We start from the raw sequence: 24486 nt of genomic DNA, 5'->3' as shown, positions 1-24486 counted from the left end.
TATTTTAATAAAAATGTATACATAAAATAATAAATTAAGAAAAATTTTGGAGATAAAACTGTTTTTTTGACCCTAAGCAATCGTGATAATGCCCCAGTTCAAAGTTGACACCTCAATGAACCAATTTATGTATAAAAACCATCATTAATTCTTAAGCTTACTCTTATATAAAATGTTTGTTGAGTTAGCAATTGCGATAATCGTAGCGATTATTTCGCTACCATTATGGTGGTACTATACATATTACTCATATCGAAATCATTTAAAAATATTCCCTTCCACGCCCCAATTTCCCATTTTAGGGATCACTTACAAAGTGCGAAATAACGTCGGTAAGTGTTTAAAATTACCAAAAAAAAATTATTTTAACCACACCTTTTTAGATATTTACTATGTGTTTAAAGCGCAAGTTGAAAAGATGGGGAAAAGCTTTTTTACCATGGTTGGGCCAATCCCAGCGCTTTGTACAACGGATCCAAAAATATTTTCTCTTATTTTGAGCTCTCCAAAACACATAAATAAGCCGTTTTTGTTTTCAGCAACGTTAAACAACGTCGTGGGGAATTCTGTGCTTGTCGTAAATGGTAAAAAAAAAATTTTTTAAATTATTTTAATTCAAAGATTTATTTTATTAAAAGGCGACGAATGGAGGCGACAAAGAAAACTTTTAAATCCAACCCTCGACTACAAAAACATCCTCGATAATAATAAACTTTTTAATAAACACGCCGATGGACTTATTGATAAACTCAAGGATGAAATAGATAACGAATCAACCGAGGTTGTCCACATTTTGGAGGATTTCACCTTTGACCAAACTGTTGGTGCGTTTTTTTAATTTATTACTCCCTCTGTTCCAAATTATGGTATACAAAACTTTGGAAATGTTTGTATTTGTAAAATTAGTAATTCAGTTTGTAATTTAATTTAAACATACATTAATGAAAATTTTACACATTTAAATACAATTCAGCTGGTTCAATATAAACGCCCTTCATGGCGAAGCTTTTCATTATTGATGAATCTTCATTTTTTTTCGATATACATGCGTCTGAGAGCAAAAGCATAAGAGAGCAACTTTGTTAAGAATACAATTTGCTACAATTTTCGTTCGAAAAGTTTTTCTGTAGCATGCTCAGATTCAAATTTATTCAATTTTATAGCTGTTGCCTGCTGAGGCTATCATGGTTGACTCCATGCACTTTTGTAGTGTCGAGAATACGTTATCTAACTTTTCTTTAGTTAATGCGTCGAAGGCACTTTTAAAACAATCTATTAATATTTGATATTTTGAGATTTCCTGGCATGAACCTAAGAAATTGTGTTTTTCTCTATCACCTTTAATTTTCTACCTATAACAGAATTTAACGCAGATGATTGTCAATTTTGATATTTTGAGAAATCCTGGGTTGAACCTAAGAAATGATGATATCTATGATAGCATTGCTAATGGATTATGTTATCTTGATTCATTATCATTGATTTTTATCTGAAACCTTTTTCTCTATCACCTTTAATTTTCTACTTATAACAGAATTTAACGCAGATGATTGTCAATTTTGATATTTTGAGAAATCCTGGGTTGAACCTAAGAAATGATGATATCTATGATAGCATTGCTAATGGATTATGTTATCTTGATTCATTATCATCAATTTTTATGGGAAACCTTTTTCTCTATCATCTTTAATTTTCTACTTATAACAGAATTTAACGCAGATGATTGTCAATTTTGATATTTTGAGAAATCCTGGGTTGAACCTAAGAAATGATGATATCTATGATAGCATTGCTAATGGATTATGTTATCTTGATTCATTATCATCAATTTTTATGGGAAACCTTTTTCTCTATCATCTTTAATTTTCTACTTATAACAGAATTTAACGCAGATGATTGTCAATTTTGATATTTTGAGAAATCCTGGGTTGAACCTAAGAAATGATGATATCTATGATAGCATTGCTAATGGATTATGTTATCTTGATTCATTATCATCAATTTTTATGGGAAACCTTTTTCTCTATCATCTTTAATTTTCTACTTATAACAGAATTTAACGCAGATGATTGTCAATTTTGATATTTTGAGAAATCCTGGGTTGAACCTAAGAAATGATGATATCTATGATAACATTGCTAATAGATTATGTTATCTTGATTCATTATCATTGATTTTTATGGGAAACCTTTTTCTCTATCACCTTTAATTTTCTACTTATAATAGAATTTAACGCAGATGATTGTCAATTTTGATATTTTGAGAAATCCTGGGTTGAACCTAAGAAATGATGATATCTATGATAACATTGCTAATAGATTATGTTATCTTGATTCATTATCATCGATTTTTATGGGAAACCTTTTTCTCTATCACCTTTAATTTTCTACTTATAATAGAATTTAACGCAGATGATTGTCAATTTTGATATTTTGAGAAATCCTGGGTTGAACCTAAGAAATGATGATATCTATGATAGCATTGCTAATGGATTATGTTATCTTGATTCATTATCATCAATTTTTATGGGAAACCTTTTTCTCTATCACCTTTAATTTTCTACTTATAATAGAATTTAACGCAGATGATTGTCAATTTTGATATTTTGAGAAATCCTGGGTTGAACCTAAGAAATGATGATATCTATGATAACATTGCTAATAGATTATGTTATCTTGATTCATTATCATTGATTTTTATGGGAAACCTTTTTCTCTATCACCTTTAATTTTCTACTTATAATAGAATTTAACGCAGATGATTGTCAATTTTGATATTTTGAGAAATCCTGGGTTGAACCTAAGAAATGATGATATCTATGATAACATTGCTAATAGATTATGTTATCTTGATTCATTATCATTGATTTTTATGGGAAACCTTTTTCTCTATCACCTTTAATTTTCTACTTATAATAGAATTTAACGCAGATGATTGTCAATTTTGATATTTTGAGAAATCCTGGGTTGAACCTAAGAAATGATGATATCTATGATAGCATTGCTAATGGATTATGTTATCTTGACTCATTACCATTGATTTTTATGGGAAACCTTTTCCTCTATCACCTTTAATTTTCTACTTATAACAGAATTTAACACAAATGATTGTCAATTTTGATATTTTGAGAAATCCTGGGTTCAACCTAAGAAATGATGATATCTATGATAGCATTGCTAATGGATTATGTTATCTTGATTCATTATCATCAATTTTTATGGGAAACCCTTTTCTCTATCATCTTTAATTTTCTACTTATAACAGAATTTACCGCAGATGATTGTCAATTTTGATATTTTGAAAAATCCTGGGTTGAACCTAAGAAATGATGTTATCTATGATAGCATTGCTAATGGATTATGTTATCTTGATTCATTATCATTGATTTTTATGGGAAACCTTTTCCTCTATCACCTTTAATTTTCTACTTATAACAGAATTTAACACAAATGATTGTCAATTTTGATATTTTGAGAAATCCTGGGTTGAACCTAAGAAATGATGATATCTATGATAGCATTGCTAATGGATTATGTTATCTTGATTCATTATCATCAATTTTTATGGGAAACCTTTTTCTCTATCATCTTTAATTTTCTACTTATAACAGAATTTAACGCAGATGATTGTCAATTTTGATATTTTGAGAAATCCTGGGTTGAACCTAAGAAATGATGATATCTATGATAGCATTGCTAATGGATTATGTTATCTTGATTCATTACCATTGATTTTTATGGGAAACCTTTTCCTCTATCACCTTTAATTTTCTACTTATAACAGAATTTAACACAAATGATTGTCAATTTTGATATTTTGAGAAATCCTGGGTTGAACCTAAGAAATGCTGATATCTATGATAGCATTGCTAATGGATTATGTTATCTTGATTCATTATCATTGATTTTTATGGGAAACCTTTTTCTCTATCACCTTTAATTTTCTACTTATAACAGAATTTAACGCAGATGATTGTCAATTTTGATATTCTGAGAAATTCCTGGGTTGAACCTAAGAAATGATGATATCTATGATAGCACTGGTAATGGATTATGTTATCTTGATTCATTATCATCAATTTTTATCGGAAACCTTTTTCTCTATCACCTTTAATTTTCTACTTATAACAGAATTTAACGCAGATGATTGTCAATTTTGATATTTTGAGAAATCCTGGCTTGAACCTAAGAAATGATGATATCTATGGTAGCATTGATTATGGATTATGTTATCTTGATTCATTATCATCAATTTTTATGGGAAACCTTTTTCTCTATCACCTTTAATTTTCTACTTATAACAAAATTTAACGAAGATGATTGTCAATTTTGATATTTTGAGAAATCCTGGCTTGAACCTAAGAAATGATGATATCTATGGTAGCATTGATTATGGATTATGTTATCTTGATTCATTATCATCAATTTTTATCGGAAACCTTTTTCTCTATCACCTTTAATTTTCTACTTATAACAGAATTTAACGCAGATGATTGACAATTTTGATATTTTAAGAAATCCTGGCTTGAACCTAAGAAATGATGATATCTATGGTAGCATTGAAGATGGCGATTGAATGTGTGCTGTGTTCAAAAGCCATTAGTCGTTATGATGACTATGTTGCTTGTAGAGGCAAGTGTCTTAAGAATTACCACATAAAGTGTGTGAATATTACCGTGGACAACTACACAAAGATGAGGGAGGACGGATCAATCAAATCCTGGATCTGCAATGTTTGTGAAGAAGAACTAACCTCAAAGGGAAATGGAAGTGAGTTAAAATTGGAAGATTACATTCTTGATAAAATAAATAAAGAAATAAATCGTATGACCGAAAAAATAATTACGTCATTTAAAGACGAAATGAAAAAGATGCAAATTGAAAACAAAATCTTAATAAATGAGATAAAATTATTAAAGGAACAAATAGAAAGGCAGAAAACTGTATCAAGTTCGGAAATGAATTCAACAGATGGAGATATACAGCTGATAAATACCAATTTAAAAAGTCCACCACCTGGTACGAAGCAAAAAAATCAGCTCTCGAAAGAAGAACGTGTTACAAAACAAGATATTTACCAATCAAAAAATGAAAAAAATGAGAAAGTTCAACGACCGGAGAATAAAATAATTAAACCTAAATACTCTGATATAGCATCTCGTAATTCTCAAGCCGCTGAAATAAAAAAAAATAATGGAGAAGAAAGACAAATCAGGTCAGGTATAGAAACCGACTTTACGTTTGTATCATATAAAAAACGTAAGTCGTCGTTACATACTATAAGAGGAACTGCAACAAATACTTCACTAAAGGGTGTAGAGCAATATGTGCACTTACATGTTTGCGGTTTACAACCCAACACAACCGAAGAAGAAGTAAAAAATTACCTGCAAAGTAAAAGTATTAGCAACGTAAGATGCGAACGAATTACAGCAAAAAGACCAGATGAATATGCTTCATATAAAATCTCACTACCAAATCAGTACTTGGAAACCACTAAACAACCAGATTTATGGCCATCAGGTGTCAGAGTGAATCGTTTTTTAGAAAAGATTTACAACAGAAAACCTGTGAAATAGAACACAAACTAAATCAATCAAGTGATTATTATACAAACTTAAACATAAACAAAAATAAAATCAAAAAACAAATAGAGATAGTAAACATTAATATGCAGGGCTTAAAAAATAAAATAAACCAACTACAATACATACTTACCACAGAAACAGGAATAAATATAATAGCGATCACTGAGCACTGGATGACGAAAGAAGAGATAAAAATTTTAAGTTTTCCAGGTTATTATGTTGGATCTTGCAACTGTAGGAAAGTTTTTTCAAGAGGAGGAGTTTTACTATTGATAGATGAAGAATACTCTTCTGAGTCAATTGATTTAGACCAATACATTAAAGAAAAAACCATTGAACTTTGCGCAGTTAAAATCCCAGTACTGAATTCCATTTTTTTAGTCGTGTATCACTCACCAGATGGAGATTATAGAGAATTTTTGGGAAAAATGGAAGAAATTTTACATTTCGTAATAGGAAAACTAAATTTAAAAAATATATTTATAATGGGGGATTACAATATATGTATCAATGAAAAATCAATAATTAATGAGGAGTTGTTAGCCATTATGTTAGAATATGGACTTAAACCTATTTTCAATCAACCATCAAGGGTAAACGGAAGCAGATGTGTAGATAACATCTTCATAAACAGGTTCGCAATAGTCGCAATGGAAAGAACATTAAACTGGCATTTGGGTGATCATCTGGCCCAAGAAGCAAGCATCGTTCTGGAGCATAAAAAAACAACTAATTGTAAGAAAAAAATTAAAACGAGACTGATAAATAAGGTAACAGTAGAACAGTTCAAAAATCTATTAAAAAGAAGTGATTGGACTAGAATAAAAGATCAAAGAGCTGATGCCCAAACCAGCTATACTGAGTTTCATAGCATAGTTACATCGTGTTATGAGTCGGCTTTTCGTGAAATCATAAAAAAAGATAAAACAAATACAATCTATGCAAAAATAGATTCGGACGAACTAAGAAGAATGAAGAATAATCTGGATGCAATCTTCACTGTAGCAGAAGTTAAGAAGGATAGTAAATTCAGGGATCTGTATAAGGCTAAAAAGAAAGATCTCAGAAGACTTATAGATGAAACAAAAAAAGAAGCTTACAAAGAATATGTGAATAATTCTGAAAATAAGATAGCTGCTGCATGGAATGTTGTGAAACAGGAAACCGGAAAACTGGTGCAAAGGAAAGTAACCGAATCACATCTAGAGGCAAATGACCTAAACGACTACTATGTACAAATAGCACAAACGAAAGCAAGTAGCATGATAAAAAAAGATCCAATAGAGTACAAAGAAATAGAACAAGTTGAAGCTATACAACTAAAACAAATTGAAGAGGAAGAGATAGAAGCGATAATAAACAATTTGAATAAAACAAACACTAAGGATGTGTATGGAATGACAACAAAATTACTCCAGAATATAGAACCTATAATAAGGGAAATATTGTGTAACCTATTAAATAAATGCTTAAGAGACGGTGTTTTTCCAATTGAACTGAAATATGTAAGAGTAACTCCAATTCATAAACAAGGGGATGCGAATAATAAAAGTAATTACAGACCGATATCAATAATACCCGTAATATCCAAAGTTTTTGAAACTGCAATAAAAAACAGGATCATGGACCACATAAAAGACAATAATCTAATAACACAATATCAACATGCATATCAAAAAGAAAAATCAACAACATCAGCACTGCTTAATGTAATCCAAAGTATAATAACTGGTTTTGATAAGCAACATTATACACAAGTAGTTTTCTGTGACCTGAGTAAAGCTTTCGACTCAGTGAATCACCAAATTCTTCTGAAAAAAATAGAAAAATACGGCATAAAAGATAATGGAAATAAACTTATTGCTTCATATCTTCAGGATAGACAACAACAGACACACTGGAAGGGAACAATTTCTGAATGGAGAACAGTAGAAACAGGAGTACCACAGGGCTCTGTGCTCGGACCAGTTTTATTCCTGTTATATTTAAACGATTTACCAAAAAATATAAAGGCAGACTCAATGTGTTTGTATGCTGATGACACCTCATTCATAAATAGTTCTAAAGACTTAGAAGACCTAAAAGAAAAAACAAATATAACATTAAATGAAGCAAAAAATTGGTTCGAAGTAAATAATCTACAACTGAACAGAGAAAAAACACACGTACTTACCTTCTTCACAAAACAAAACCAGGAAGTCAGAGATAATACTACAATGTTTCTAGGAGTTACACTATCTGAAACTCTATCATGGAGAGACCACATAAAAAAATTGAAAGGAAAATTGGCAACGGCACTGTATTGCTTAAGAATGTTAACTAAAAGTTTACCGGAGGAAGAAATAAGGAATGTATATTTTGCGTACTTTCATAGTATGGCGATATATGGCATACTTACCTGGGGCGCATCTAGTGAAGCGAGTGAGATTTTTAAATTGCAAAAAAAAGCAATTAGAATACTTAAACAATTAGGTTATAGTGAAAGTTGCAGAGGTTATTTTAGGGAATTGAGGATACAAACAATACCATCCTGTTTTGTTTTTTCTTGTCTACAATATGTTCATGCGCAAAGAGAAACATTGGAAAGAAATATAGACTCTCATAACTACAGTACACGAAATGGAAATAATTTACTGGTACCCTTACACAGAGTACAGAAGTCACAAAATACATTCAAATATATTTCAATAAAACTATATAATGCTTTACCATCAAGAACAAAACAATTAGACGAGAAGAAATTTAAAGCAGAAGTGAAGAAACACCTAATTGAAAGTGAAATTTATTCAATTCAAGAATACTATGAAAGTATGATGCAGGGTATTACCTAACAGAGGGAGAGGAAGAGGAACTTAAGTTAATTTCATGTATTTTTTCTTTTTATTGACGAATTGAATGTACCATGTTTTGTATATTTAAGAAATAAACTATTATTATTATTATTATTGATTATGGATTATGTTATCTTGATTCATTATCATCAATTTTTATCGGAAACCTTTTTCTCTATCACCTTTAATTTTCTACTTATAACAGAATTTAACGCAGATGATTGTCAATTTTAATATTTTGAGAAATCCTGGCTTGAACCTAAGAAATGATGATATCTATGGTAGCATTGATTATGGATTATGTTATCTTGATTCATTATCATCAATTTTTATGGGAAACCTTTTTCTCTATCACCTTTAATTTTCTACTTATAACAAAATTTAACGAAGATGATTGTCAATTTTGATATTTTGAGAAATCCTGGCTTGAACCTAAGAAATGATGATATCTATGGTAGCATTGATTATGGATTATGTTATCTTGATTCATTATCATTGATTTTTATGGGAAACCTTTTTCTCTATCACCTTTAATTTTCTACTTATAACAGAATTTAACGCAGATGATTGTCAATTTTGATATTTTGAGAAATCCTGGCTTGAACCTAAGAAATGATGATATCTATGGTAGCATTGATTATGGATTATGTTATCTTGATTCATTATCATTGATTTTTATGGGAAACCTTTTTCTCTATCACCTTTAATTTTCTACTTATAACAGAATTTAACGCAGATGATTGTCAATTTTGATATTTTGAAAAATCCTGGGTTGAACCTAAGAAATGATGATATCTATGATAGCATTGCTAATGGATTATATCATCTTGATTCATTATCATTGATTTTTATGGCAAACGTTTTTCTCTATCACGTTTAATTTTCTATTTATAACAGAATTTAACGCAGATGATTGTCAATTTTGATATTTTAAGAAATCCTGGGTTGAACCTAAGAAATGATGATATCTATGATAGCATTGCTAATGGATTATGTTATCTTGATTCATTATCATTGATTTTTATCTGAAACCTTTTTCTCTATCACCTTTAATTTTCTACTTATAACAGAATTTAACGCAGATGATTGTCAATTTTGATATTTTGGGAAATACTGGGTTGAACCTAAGAAATGATGATATCTATGATAGCATTGCTAATGGATTATGTCATCTTGATTCATTATCATTGATTTTTATGGGAAACCTTTTTCTCTATCACGTTTAATTTTCTACTTATAACAGAATTTAACGCAGATGATTGTCAATTTTGATATTTTGAGAAATCCTGGGTTGAACCTAAGAAATGATGATATCTATGATAGCATTGCTAATGGATTATATCATCTTGATTCATTATCATTGATTTTTATGGGAAACCTGTTTCTCTATCACCTTTAATTTTCTACTTATAACAGAATTTAACGCAGATGATTGTCAATTTTGATATTTTAAGAAATCCTGGGTTGAGCCTAAGAAATGATGATATCTATGGTGGCATTGACTATGGATTATGTTATCTTGATGTATTATCATCAATTTTTATGGGAAACCTTTTTCTCCATCACCTTTAATTTTCTACTTATAACAAAATTTAACGCAGATGATTATCAATTTTGATATTTTGAGAATTCCTGGCTTGAACTTAAGAAATGGTGATATCTATGATAACATTGGTTATGAATTATGTTATCTTGATTCATTATCCTTGATTTTTATGGGAAACGTTTTTTTCTATCACCTTTAATTTTCTACTTATAACAAAATTTAACGCAGATGATTGTCAATTTTGATATTTTGAGGATTCCCGGCTTGAGCCTAAGAAGTGGTGATATCTACGGTGGCACTGACTATGGATTATGTTATCTTGATTCATTATCATTGATTTTTATGGAAAATGTTTTTCTCTATTATCTTTAATTTTCTACTTATAACAGAATTTAAGGCAAATAATTGTCAATTTTGATATTTTGAAAATTTCTGGCTTGAACCGAAGAAATGATGATATCTATGATAGCATTGGTTATGAATTATGTTATCTTGATTCATTATCATCAATTTTTATGGGAAACCTTTTTCTCTATCACCTTTAATTTTCTACTTATGACAAAATTTAACGCAGATGACTGTCAATTTTGATATTTTGAGGATTCCCGGCTTGAGCCTAAGAAGTGGTGATATCTACGGTGGCACTGACTATGGATTATGTTATCTTGATTCATTATCATTGATTTTTATGGAAAATGTTTTTTTCTATTACCTTTAATTTTCTACTTATAACAGAATTTAAGACAAATGATTGTCAATTTTGATATTTTAAGAATTTCTGGTTTGAACCTAGGAAATGATGATATCTATGATAGCATTGGTTTTGAATTATGTTATCTTGATTCATTATCATCAATTTTTATGGGAAACCTTTTTCTCTATCACCTTTAATTTTTTACTTATAACAGAATTTAACGCAGATGATTGTCAATTTTGATATTTTGAGAAATCCTGGGTTGAACCTAAGAAATGATGATATCTATGATAGCACTGCTAATGGATTATGCCATCTTGATTCATTATCATTCATTTTTATGGGAAACCTTTTTCTCTATCACCTTTAATTTTCTACTTATAACAGAATTTAACGCAGATGATTGTCAATTTTGATATTTTGAGAAATCCTGGGTTGAACCTAAGAAATGATGATATCTATGATAGCATTGGTATTGAATTATGTTATCTTGATTCATTATCATCAATTTTTATGGGAAACCTTTTTCTCTATCACCTTTAATTTTTTACTTATAACAGAATTTAACGCAGATGATTGTCAATTTTGATATTTTGAGAAATCCTGGGTTGAACCTAAGAAATGATGATATCTATGATAGCATTGGTTTTGAATTATGTTATCTTGATTCATTATCATCAATTTTTATGGGAAACCTTTTTCTCTATCACCTTTAATTTTTTACTTATAACAGAATTTAACGCAGATGATTGTCAATTTTGATATTTTGAGAAATCCTGGGTTGAACCTAAGAAATGATGATATCTATGATAGCACTGCTAATGGATTATGCCATCTTGATTCATTATCATTGATTTTTATGGGAAACCTTTTTCTCTATCACCTTTAATTTTCTACTTATAACAGAATTTAACGCAGATGATTGTCAATTTTGATATTTTGAGAAATCCTGGGTTGAACCTAAGAAATGATGATATCTATGATAGCACTGCTAATGGATTATGCCATCTTGATTCATTATCATTCATTTTTATGGGAAACCTTTTTCTCTATCACCTTTAATTTTCTACTTATAACAGAATTTAACGCAGATGATTGTCAATTTTGATATTTTGAGAAATCCTGGGTTGAACCTAAGAAATGATGATATCTATGATAGCATTGGTATTGAATTATGTTATCTTGATTCATTATCATCAATTTTTATGGGAAACCTTTTTCTCTATCACCTTTAATTTTTTACTTATAACAGAATTTAACGCAGATGATTGTCAATTTTGATATTTTGAGAAATCCTGGGTTGAACCTAAGAAATGATGATATCTATGATAGCATTGGTTTTGAATTATGTTATCTTGATTCATTATCATCAATTTTTATGGGAAACCTTTTTCTCTATCACCTTTAATTTTTTACTTATAACAGAATTTAACGCAGATGATTGTCAATTTTGATATTTTGAGAAATCCTGGGTTGAACCTAAGAAATGATGATATCTATGATAGCACTGCTAATGGATTATGCCATCTTGATTCATTATCATTGATTTTTATGGGAAACCTTTTTCTCTATCACCTTTAATTTTCTACTTATAACAGAATTTAACGCAGATGATTGTCAATTTTGATATTTTGAGAAATCCTGGGTTGAACCTAAGAAATGATGATATCTATGATAGCACTGCTAATGGATTATGTCATCTTGATTCATTATCATTGATTTTTATGGGAAACCTTTTTCTCTATCACCTTTAATTTTCTACTTATAATAGAATTTAACGCAGATGATTGTCAATTTTGATATTTTGAGAAATCCTGGGTTGAACCTAAGAAATGATGATATCTATGATAGCATTGCTAATGGATTATGTCATCTTGATTCATTATCATTGATTTTTATGGGAAACCTTTTTCTCTATCACCTTTAATTTTCTACTTATAACAGAATTTAACGCAGATGATTGTCAATTTTGATATTTTGAGAAATCCTGGGTTGAACCTAAGAAATGATGATATCTATGATAGCATTGCTAATGGATTATGTCATCTTGATTCATTATCATTGATTTTTATGGGAAACCTTTTTCTCTATCACCTTTAATTTTCTACTTATAATAGAATTTAACGCAGATGATTGTCAATTTTGATATTTTGAGAAATCCTGGGTTGAACCTAAGAAATGATGATATCTATGATAGCACTGCTAATGGATTATGTCATCTTGATTCATTATCATTGATTTTTATGGGAAACCTTTTTCTCTATCACCTTTAATTTTCTACTTATAATAGAATTTAACGCAGATGATTGTCAATTTTGATATTTTGAGAAATCCTGGGTTGAACCTAAGAAATGATGATATCTATGATAGCATTGCTAATGGATTATGTCATCTTGATTCATTATCATTGATTTTTATGGGAAACCTTTTTCTCTATCACCTTTAATTTTCTACTTATAATAGAATTTAACGCAGATGATTGTCAATTTTGATATTTTGAGAAATCCTGGGTTGAACCTAAGAAATGATGATATCTATGATAGCATTGCTAATGGATTATGTCATCTTGATTCATTATCATTGATTTTTATGGGAAACCTTTTTCTCTATCACCTTTAATTTTCTACTTATAATAGAATTTAACGCAGATGATTGTCAATTTTGATATTTTGAGAAATCCTGGGTTGAACCTAAGAAATGATGATATCTATGATAGCACTGCTAATGGATTATGTCATCTTGATTCATTATCATTGATTTTTATGGGAAACCTTTTTCTCTATCACCTTTAATTTTCTACTTATAATAGAATTTAACGCAGATGATTGTCAATTTTGATATTTTGAGAAATCCTGGGTTGAACCTAAGAAATGATGATATCTATGATAGCATTGCTAATGGATTATGTCATCTTGATTCATTATCATTGATTTTTATGGGAAACCTTTTTCTCTATCACCTTTAATTTTCTACTTATAACAGAATTTAACGCAGATGATTGTCAATTTTGATATTTTGAGAAATCCTGGGTTGAACCTAAGAAATGATGATATCTATGATAGCACTGCTAATGGATTATGTCATCTTGATTCATTATCATTGATTTTTATGGGAAACCTTTTTCTCTATCACCTTTAATTTTCTACTTATAACAGAATTTAACGCAGATGATTGTCAATTTTGATATTTTGAGAAATCCTGGGTTGAACCTAAGAAATGATGATATCTATGATAGCACTGCTAATGGATTATGTCATCTTGATTCATTATCATTGATTTTTATGGGAAACCTTTTTCTCTATCACCTTTAATTTTCTACTTATAATAGAATTTAACGCAGATGATTGTCAATTTTGATATTTTGAGAAATCCTGGGTTGAACCTAAGAAATGATGATATCTATGATAGCATTGCTAATGGATTATGTCATCTTGATTCATTATCATTGATTTTTATGGGAAACCTTTTTCTCTATCACCTTTAATTTTCTACTTATAACAGAATTTAACGCAGATGATTGTCAATTTTGATATTTTGAGAAATCCTGGGTTGAACCTAAGAAATGATGATATCTATGATAGCATTGCTAATGGATTATGTCATCTTGATTCATTATCATTGATTTTTATGGGAAACCTTTTTCTCTATCACCTTTAATTTTCTACTTATAATAGAATTTAACGCAGATGATTGTCAATTTTGATATTTTGAGAAATCCTGGGTTGAACCTAAGAAATGATGATATCTATGATAGCACTGCTAATGGATTATGTCATCTTGATTCATTATCATTGATTTTTATGGGAAACCTTTTTCTCTATCACCTTTAATTTTCTACTTATAATAGAATTTAACGCAGATGATTGTCAATTTTGATATTTTGAGAAATCCTGGGTTGAACCTAAGAAATGATGATATCTATGATAGCATTGCTAATGGATTATGTCATCTTGATTCATTATCATTGATTTTTATGGGAAACCTTTTTCTCTATCACCTTTAATTTTCTACTTATAATAGAATTTAACGCAGATGATTGTCAATTTTGATATTTTGAGAAATCCTGGGTTGAACCTAAGAAATGATGATATCTATGATAGCATTGCTAATGGATTATGTCATCTTGATTCATTATCATTGATTTTTATGGGAAACCTTTTTCTCTATCACCTTTAATTTTCTACTTATAATAGAATTTAACGCAGATGATTGTCAATTTTGATATTTTGAGAAATCCTGGGTTGAACCTAAGAAATGATGATATCTATGATAGCACTGCTAATGGATTATGTCATCTTGATTCATTATCATTGATTTTTATGGGAAACCTTTTTCTCTATCACCTTTAATTTTCTACTTATAATAGAATTTAACGCAGATGATTGTCAATTTTGATATTTTGAGAAATCCTGGGTTGAACCTAAGAAATGATGATATCTATGATAGCATTGCTAATGGATTATGTCATCTTGATTCATTATCATTGATTTTTATGGGAAACCTTTTTCTCTATCACCTTTAATTTTCTACTTATAACAGAATTTAACGCAGATGATTGTCAATTTTGATATTTTGAGAAATCCTGGGTTGAACCTAAGAAATGATGATATCTATGATAGCACTGCTAATGGATTATGTCATCTTGATTCATTATCATTGATTTTTATGGGAAACCTTTTTCTCTATCACCTTTAATTTTCTACTTATAACAGAATTTAACGCAGATGATTGTCAATTTTGATATTTTGAGAAATCCTGGGTTGAACCTAAGAAATGATGATATCTATGATAGCATTGCTAATGGATTATATCATCTTGATTCATTATCATTGATTTTTATGGGAAACCTTTTTCTCTATCACCTTTAATTTTCTACTTATAACAGAATTTAACGCAGATGATTATCAATTTTGATATTTTGAGAAATCCTGGGTTGAACCTAAGAAATGATGATATCTATGATAGCACTGCTAATGGATTATGTCATCTTGATTCATTATCATTGATTTTTATGGGAAACCTTTTTCTCTATCACCTTTAATTTTCTACTTATAACGGAATTTTACGCAGATGATTGTCAATTTTGATATTTTGAGAAATCCTGGGTTGAACCTAAGAAATGATGATATCTATGATAGCATTGCTAATGGATTATATCATCTTGATTCATTATCATTGATTTTTATGGGAAACCTTTTTCTCTATCACCTTTAATTTTCTACTTATAACAGAATTTAACGCAGATGATTGTCAATTTTGATATTTTGAGAAATCCTGGGTTGAACCTAAGAAATGATGATATCTATGATAGCACTGCTAATGGATTATGTCATCTTGATTCATTATCATTGATTTTTATGGGAAACCTTTTTCTCTATCACCTTTAATTTTCTACTTATAACAGAATTTAACGCAGATGATTGTCAATTTTGATATTTTGAGAAATCCTGGGTTGAACCTAAGAAATGATGATATCTATGATAGCATTGCTAATGGATTATATCATCTTGATTCATTATCATTGATTTTTATGGGAAACCTTTTTCTCTATCACCTTTAATTTTCTACTTATAACAGAATTTAACGCAGATGATTATCAATTTTGATATTTTGAGAAATCCTGGGTTGAACCTAAGAAATGATGATATCTATGATAGCACTGCTAATGGATTATGTCATCTTGATTCATTATCATTGATTTTTATGGGAAACCTTTTTCTCTATCACCTTTAATTTTCTACTTATAACGGAATTTTACGCAGATGATTGTCAATTTTGATATTTTGAGAAATCCTGGGTTGAACCTAAGAAATGATGATATCTATGATAGCATTGCTAATGGATTATATCATCTTGATTCATTATCATTGATTTTTATGGGAAACCTTTTTCTCTATCACCTTTAATTTTCTACTTATAACAGAATTTAACGCAGATGATTGTCAATTTTGATATTTTGAGAAATTCTGGGTTGAACCTAAGAAATGATGATATCTATGATAGCACTGCTAATGGATTATGTCATCTTGATTCATTATCATTGATTTTTATGGGAAACCTTTTTCTCTATCACCTTTAATTTTCTACTTATAACAGAATTTAACGCAGATGATTGTCAATTTTGATATTTTGAGAAATTCTGGGTTGAACCTAAGAAATGATGATATCTATGATAGCATTGCTAATGGATTATATCATCTTGATTCATTATCATTGATTTTTATGGGAAACCTTTTTCTCTATCACCTTTAATTTTCTACTTATAACAGAATTTAACGCAGATGATTGTCAATTTTGATATTTTGAGAAATCCTGGGTTGAACCTAAGAAATGATGATATCTATGATAGCACTGCTAATGGATTATGTCATCTTGATTCATTATCATTGATTTTTATGGGAAACCTTTTTCTCTATCACCTTTAATTTTCTACTTATAACAGAATTTAACGCAGATGATTGTCAATTTTGATATTTTGAGAAATCCTGGGTTGAACCTAAGAAATGATGATATCTATGATAGCATTGCTAATGGATTATATCATCTTGATTCATTATCATTGATTTTTATGGGAAACCTTTTTCTCTATCACCTTTAATTTTCTACTTATAACAGAATTTAACGCAGATGATTGTCAATTTTGATATTTTGAGAAATCCTGGGTTGAACCTAAGAAATGATGATATCTATGATAGCACTGCTAATGGATTATGTCATCTTGATTCATTATCATTGATTTTTATGGGAAACCTTTTTCTCTATCACCTTTAATTTTCTACTTATAACAGAATTTAACGCAGATGATTGTCAATTTTGATATTTTGAGAAATCCTGGGTTGAACCTAAGAAATGATGATATCTATGATAGCATTGCTAATGGATTATATCATCTTGATTCATTATCATTGATTTTTATGGGAAACCTTTTTCTCTATCACCTTTAATTTTCTACTTATAACAGAATTTAACGCAGATGATTATCAATTTTGATATTTTGAGAAATCCTGGGTTGAACCTAAGAAATGATGATATCTATGATAGCACTGCTAATGGATTATGTCATCTTGATTCATTATCATTGATTTTTATGGGAAACCTTTTTCTCTATCACCTTTAATTTTCTACTTATAACGGAATTTTACGCAGATGATTGTCAATTTTGATATTTTGAGAAATCCTGGGTTGAACCTAAGAAATGATGATATCTATGATAGCATTGCTAATGGATTATATCATCTTGATTCATTATCATTGATTTTTATGGGAAACCTTTTTCTCTATCACCTTTAATTTTCTACTTATAACAGAATTTAACGCAGATGATTATCAATTTTGATATTTTGAGAAATCCTGGGTTGAACCTAAGAAATGATGATATCTATGATAGCACTGCTAATGGATTATGTCATCTTGATTCATTATCATTGATTTTTATGGGAAACCTTTTTCTCTATCACCTTTAATTTTCTACTTATAACGGAATTTTACGCAGATGATTGTCAATTTTGATATTTTGAGAAATCCTGGGTTGAACCTAAGAAATGATGATATCTATGATAGCATTGCTAATGGATTATATCATCTTGATTCATTATCATTGATTTTTATGGGAAACCTTTTTCTCTATCACCTTTAATTTTCTACTTATAACAGAATTTAACGCAGATGATTGTCAATTTTGATATTTTGAGAAATCCTGGGTTGAACCTAAGAAATGATGATATCTATGATAGCACTGCTAATGGATTATGTCATCTTGATTCATTATCATTGATTTTTATGGGAAACCTTTTTCTCTATCACCTTTAATTTTCTACTTATAACAGAATTTAACGCAGATGATTGTCAATTTTGATATTTTGAGAAATCCTGGGTTGAACCTAAGAAATGATGATATCTATGATAGCATTGCTAATGGATTATATCATCTTGATTCATTATCATTGATTTTTATGGGAAACCTTTTTCTCTATCACCTTTAATTTTCTACTTATAACAGAATTTAACGCAGATGATTATCAATTTTGATATTTTGAGAAATCCTGGGTTGAACCTAAGAAATGATGATATCTATGATAGCACTGCTAATGGATTATGTCATCTTGATTCATTATCATTGATTTTTATGGGAAACCTTTTTCTCTATCACCTTTAATTTTCTACTTATAACGGAATTTTACGCAGATGATTGTCAATTTTGATATTTTGAGAAATCCTGGGTTGAACCTAAGAAATGATGATATCTATGATAGCATTGCTAATGGATTATATCATCTTGATTCATTATCATTGATTTTTATGGGAAACCTTTTTCTCTATCACCTTTAATTTTCTACTTATAACAGAATTTAACGCAGATGATTGTCAATTTTGATATTTTGAGAAATTCTGGGTTGAACCTAAGAAATGATGATATCTATGATAGCACTGCTAATGGATTATGTCATCTTGATTCATTATCATTGATTTTTATGGGAAACCTTTTTCTCTATCACCTTTAATTTTCTACTTATAACAGAATTTAACGCAGATGATTGTCAATTTTGATATTTTGAGAAATTCTGGGTTGAACCTAAGAAATGATGATATCTATGATAGCATTGGTTATGAATTATGTTATCTTGATTCATTATCATCAATTTTTATGATCATAATCATAATCATAATAATCATAATCTTTGTTGTGTTACACATACAATGCAATATGTTCACACTTGTCAAATTTTACACATATTATATAGTGTCATATTAAAGATAAAAAATAAAATAAAATAACATATATAATTACATAAGATTACAATAGACAACATTAAGTACTAAAGGTGGAAATCATCTCAAGACTGTCATTCATATATTCGGAGGTCGACTAGTACGCCCTTGTAACAAGAGTTTGTTTAATATACTCTTTAAAGCCCTTCAATGGCAACTGACGGACGTGTATGGCAATTTATTAAAAAATTTCACCGCCACCGCGTTCACATTTTTCTGGCATTTTGTTAATCGTGTATATTTGGGTATCAGACCGCTATTTTTCCTAGTATCATAGTTATGCACCTGCTTATACGTGTCAAACTTATTAATGTTCTTTTTAACATATGTAACACATTCGAGCATGTAGGGAGACGGTAGAGTTAATACTTGTAAATCAATATAGGAGCTTCTACAGTCGTCTCTATAATTTAAATTTCTTAATACCCGTATAGCCCTTCTCTGCATTCTAAATACGGGTTCAAAACCAGCAGCAGAGCGCCAGACTAACAATGCATAAGTCATTGAGGACTGACACAGTGCAAAATATGCTGTGCGTAAAATTGGTGGAGATATGTTCGAGCGCAGGTTTCGCAACAAATAGATGCTGCCACTTAATTTACTACATAATGTCAAAATATGTTCCTCCCAGCACAGCCCGGAATCAAGATAAACGCCCAAAAACTTTACAGCAGAAAGAGACTGTATGTTAGGGCACCGTCTCAATGTAAACGTAGCGAAAGCCGTTTTATCTGAATTTAACTTTAGTTTGTTACTTACATCTTTAATTTTGTACTTATAGCAAAATTTAACGCAGATGATTGTCAATTTTGACATTGTGGGATTTTCTGGCTTGTGCATAAGAAATTGAGATAACTATGGTGGTATTGCTTATGAATTATGTTATCTTGATCCATAATCATCAATTTGGAATCAATCAACTTGGATCTAATGGCTGGTACAACGTTATCGTAATCATCTTTTTGCATTCTGCTGCGTTAATAGACTCGATATTTTTGGTCACCATTGGCAAAGGCCAAAGTCCTATTTTGCTGTTGAAATACTGTTTTTTAGCACTGTCAGCGTGGTCTGGCCACTGCAGCCATAAACATAACTTTAGTTATGAACCGTTAGCTTTTACAGCGCCTTTCTGGTTCTGCTTCGTCCATCGATATGTATTATGACCTTTTAACTTATTATTATTATTATTATTATTGCTGCTGGGCTGAGGAGGGCGGCCCCTCTCGTTACCGCGACCTATAAGATCTATTGTAACTTTAGCCCTCCAAAGGTTTAGGGCAAATGTAGGTCCTTAATGAACCTTAGTATTGTCCTCAGGTCTTGAACCTTTATGTCGGTAGGTAACAGGGGAGTTTTACCGAAGACGTTGTGCCTTAGACGGCCTCTGGCGACGCAATTGCACAGTATATGTTCAGCAGTTTCTGACTCGTCGTTGCATAGTCGACAAGTTTGATCCTCAGCTTGTCCAATGTGGAAGAGGTGGTATTTTAGGGGCACATGGCCGGTTAGGTAGCCTGAGAGCGTTCTTAGATCCCCTTTGCTGAGGCATAAAACCTCTTTGGTTTTGTTTTGCGACGGAGTTATCATACTCTTCGCTTGTCTGTGACCTGGAAGTTCTTTCCAGCGTAAGGCTATCTTTGAAGCCTCCCAGTTGTTGATTATTTGTTTTAGGTGGCTTTTTTGTAGTCCACATCCAAGTTGGGGTCCAATGAAGGGCGTGTTTGCTGCCTCTTTGGCCTGGAACCCACCATAGGGTAACATCATTGCCCCTAGCGAGTTCTCTCAGGTTGTTGGTGCACTCTCTGATCAGTGCGGAGCCACACGTGTAGGCCTGAATTACCTTTAAGGCGGCCCGACTGTCTGTGAAAATGTTTATGGATGCACCTTTTTGTCCCTTCTGTAGGTTCAAAGCGGTGCAGAAGTTTATAGCAAGAACTTCTGCTTGGAAAATTGTTAAGTCCGAGCTGAGGGGCAATTTGATGTGGCTATTTGGTCCACTGATGCCCATGCCTACTCCAGATCTTACTGTCTTTGAAGCATCGATGTACCAGGCTAGGGCTCCTCTTTTTAGTTGAGGCCCAATCATCCCTGCTACTAAATATGACCTTATACGGTTGGTTGAAATTGTATTCCGTCGGTATGAGGTCCGTTTTAATTTCAATCAGGTGATTTAGACGTCCTTGAGGATTTCGAGGTGTCCTCTGAGGTTACCCTGCATCAACTTGAGTGAAGAAACTGTTTTCAGTGATAAGGCACTTAAGGCTGCCTCCTTTTGTATATATATGTGGAGCGGTGTGAGACCGAGTAGGGCTTCCAAAGCAGCCGTCGGACAGGATCTCATTGCACCCGTTATGTTAAGACTGGATTTGTGCCAGCTGTTGTTGAGCTGTCTTATGTTTTGTTTTTGGCCACCAAACCAATGAGGCGTAGGCGACCATGGGTCTGATTATTGCTACGTAGGCCCAATGAGCCATTCGTGGTTTGAGACCCCAGTTCCTTCCTAGGAGCCTGCGGCAGATCTGGTTTGCCATGATGGCCTTTTTCCTCACCTTATCTAAGTGTGAGTTCCAGTTTAGTTTACTGTCAAGTATTACCCCTTGGTATTTAGTTTCTGTTTTGAGGTTAATAGTTCTGCTTTCAATGGAGGGTGCTTTTATTTGTAGCTTCCTTCTCCGAGTGAAAGGGACTATTTCGATTTTATTGGGATTGATGCTGAGCCCATTGCTTCTGCATCAAGTACTGGTGAGTAGTAGGGCTTTCTGCATTAGTTGAGTTAAGATTGAATCATATTTACCTCGGATTGTGATTACCAGGTCATCAGCATACCCTTTTATCTTAAATCCGTTTTTAGTTAGGGTGTTCATCAAGTCATCAACTACCAGGCACCATAATAGAGGTGATAGCACTCCTCCTTGGAGACATCCTCTTAGCGCCTTTATAGTCAGCGACTCGCCTCCCAGACTGGCTGTGATCTATGGATTCATTTGAGGTGTTATCAAACGCACCCTCTATATCTATGAAAGCACAAAGGGCTATCTCTTTGGTTGCAATTGCCTCCTCTAAGGTGCTAGTCAAAGCATGGAGAGCGGTAATTGTTGATTTTGCTTTCTGGTAAGCATGTTGGCTAGGGTGGAGTGGATTTGTGACAAGCACTCCATTCCTTATGTATTGATCGATTACCTTTTCCATCCCTTTGAGGAGAAATGAAGTTAGGCTAATTGGTCTGTACGCCTTGGGGTCCGCGTTTGAACGCCTACCACCTTTGGGTATGAAGACCACATTTACTTTCCTCCATAGAGTGGGTATATAGCTAAAGCTGTAGCTAGCTATATATAGGGATATTATTATTGGGAGAAGTTCTTCTAAGCCTTTTTGCAGAAAGATAGGCAGAATTCCATCTCCTCCAGGTGATTTTAGGGGCTTGAAATTCGAGATAGCCCACCTTACTCTGTTGGGTGTGAAAATATTCCCAGCTGTGCTGCGAACCCTACCTGATGGACGGCTTATGTCCATTACTTCAGGGTCGGCATCTGCATGGGGGCAGACTTTTGAGGAAGGAAAGTGTGTGCTCAGTAGGAGCTCCAACGATTCCTTGGCATCCTCTGTATATTTACCATCTTGTTTGCATAGGTGGCCTAGATCAGTGTTGTGATCTTTTGCCAAGATCTTATGCAGACGAGCAACTGTAGGCGTACCTTTTAACTTGCTTTGAGTCGTACATATCCTTAAAACGTCGATTTGATTTAACCTTCGACAAACAGAACTCTAGTTTCTTTCATTAATTAAATTAAGATTACATTATATTATATTAAATAGATAGAAATTCGGTAATTCCTCAAACTTTCCTTAATCCATAAATTTTAGAGAAATGTATACCATAATGTGGGATAGAGGAAGTACTAAGTTTAAAATTAATAAATAAATTGGTGTAGAAACGATTTTGGGGGAAACCGGGCCTGAAATTGATAAAAGAAAAACAGCGAGGTGTATCAAAACGTTGATGAAGATATCCCTCAAAAAAATGTTTTTGCCATTAACCTACTTCACCTTAACGGAAAGACTCACAAAAATTTATTGGAAAGAACGAGAACAACTCAAAATCCTTCACGACAGCTTAAGAGGAAGCATTGAGAGGAAGCGAAAAGAATACAACAACAATTTAAACACCGAAAAAAGACCGACTTACATGGATATCTTATTGGGGGATAAAAATAATAAAGAAGAAGATATTTTAAGACAATTAACGATGGTCTTTACAGCTGTAAATTAAAATTATTTTATTTAAATCAAATTAATTAACTCAATTAATTAAATTTTAGGCTTTTGATGCTTCGGCGGTTTCAATGTCTTACATGATTTATTATTTGGCGAAATACCCCGAAATCCAAGTAAATATTTTTGATTTAAATCAATCTAATAATTGTTGAATCAAATTTCTAGCAAAAAGCGTACGAAGAGGTTCACTCAATCCTCGGCGAAGACATCCACCAAACAATAACGAACCAACAAATGTTAGGGATGAAATATTTAGATTTAGTCATGAAAGAATCGATGAGATTAGGCCCGGCGATTCCGTTATTCACTCGAACACTCGAAGAAGATGTAATATACGAAGACACCGTGTTACCTAAAGGATTAATGGTTCTTATGATCCCGTTTATGATGCATCGCGACCCTGAGTTATATCCGGAACCTGAAAAGTTCATTCCAGAACGGTTTCTTCTGGAAAATTTGAACCCAAATAGATATAGTTATACCCCTTTTAACGCTGGGATTCGAAATTGCATGGGTAAGAAATATTTTTTTATGGAATATTTAATAAGAAAGGTTTTGTAGGACAATTGTATGCGATGACCTCGATGAAAATTGCCCTAGCGAAGCTGTTGCTTAATTATGAGTTTGTCGACGTCCAACATAAAATTTGTTATACAGTGGAGATTACTTTGCAATCAAAAACTGGGGTTAGAGTTGGGATTCGAAATAGGAATCACAAAATATAATAAAAAACTATGACTAAAAATTTGTTATCTTGAAAAATAAATATTAATCAAATCGAAAA

General features: G+C 31.4%; 1 protein-coding gene across 1 annotated transcript; it reads left to right on the top strand.

Annotated features, from left to right (window-relative positions):
* Positions 1-95: 95 nt before the first annotated feature.
* Positions 96-24486, top strand: LOC111416483 (probable cytochrome P450 4d14). The gene is made up of 7 exons (XM_071200880.1): positions 96-332; positions 384-584; positions 639-824; positions 23360-23688; positions 23747-23815; positions 23868-24216; positions 24264-24486. Exons 1-7 carry the CDS (start codon positions 173-175, stop codon positions 24425-24427), a joined length of 1458 nt encoding a protein of 485 aa, XP_071056981.1. The 5' UTR covers positions 96-172; the 3' UTR covers positions 24428-24486.

This window comes from Onthophagus taurus, unplaced genomic scaffold (assembly GCF_036711975.1).
Source record: "Onthophagus taurus isolate NC unplaced genomic scaffold, IU_Otau_3.0 ScKx7SY_15, whole genome shotgun sequence".
Lineage (NCBI taxonomy): Eukaryota > Metazoa > Arthropoda > Insecta > Coleoptera > Scarabaeidae > Onthophagus > Onthophagus taurus.
Note: the sequence above shows the minus strand (reverse complement) of the source record. Positions and strands in the feature narration are given on the sequence as shown.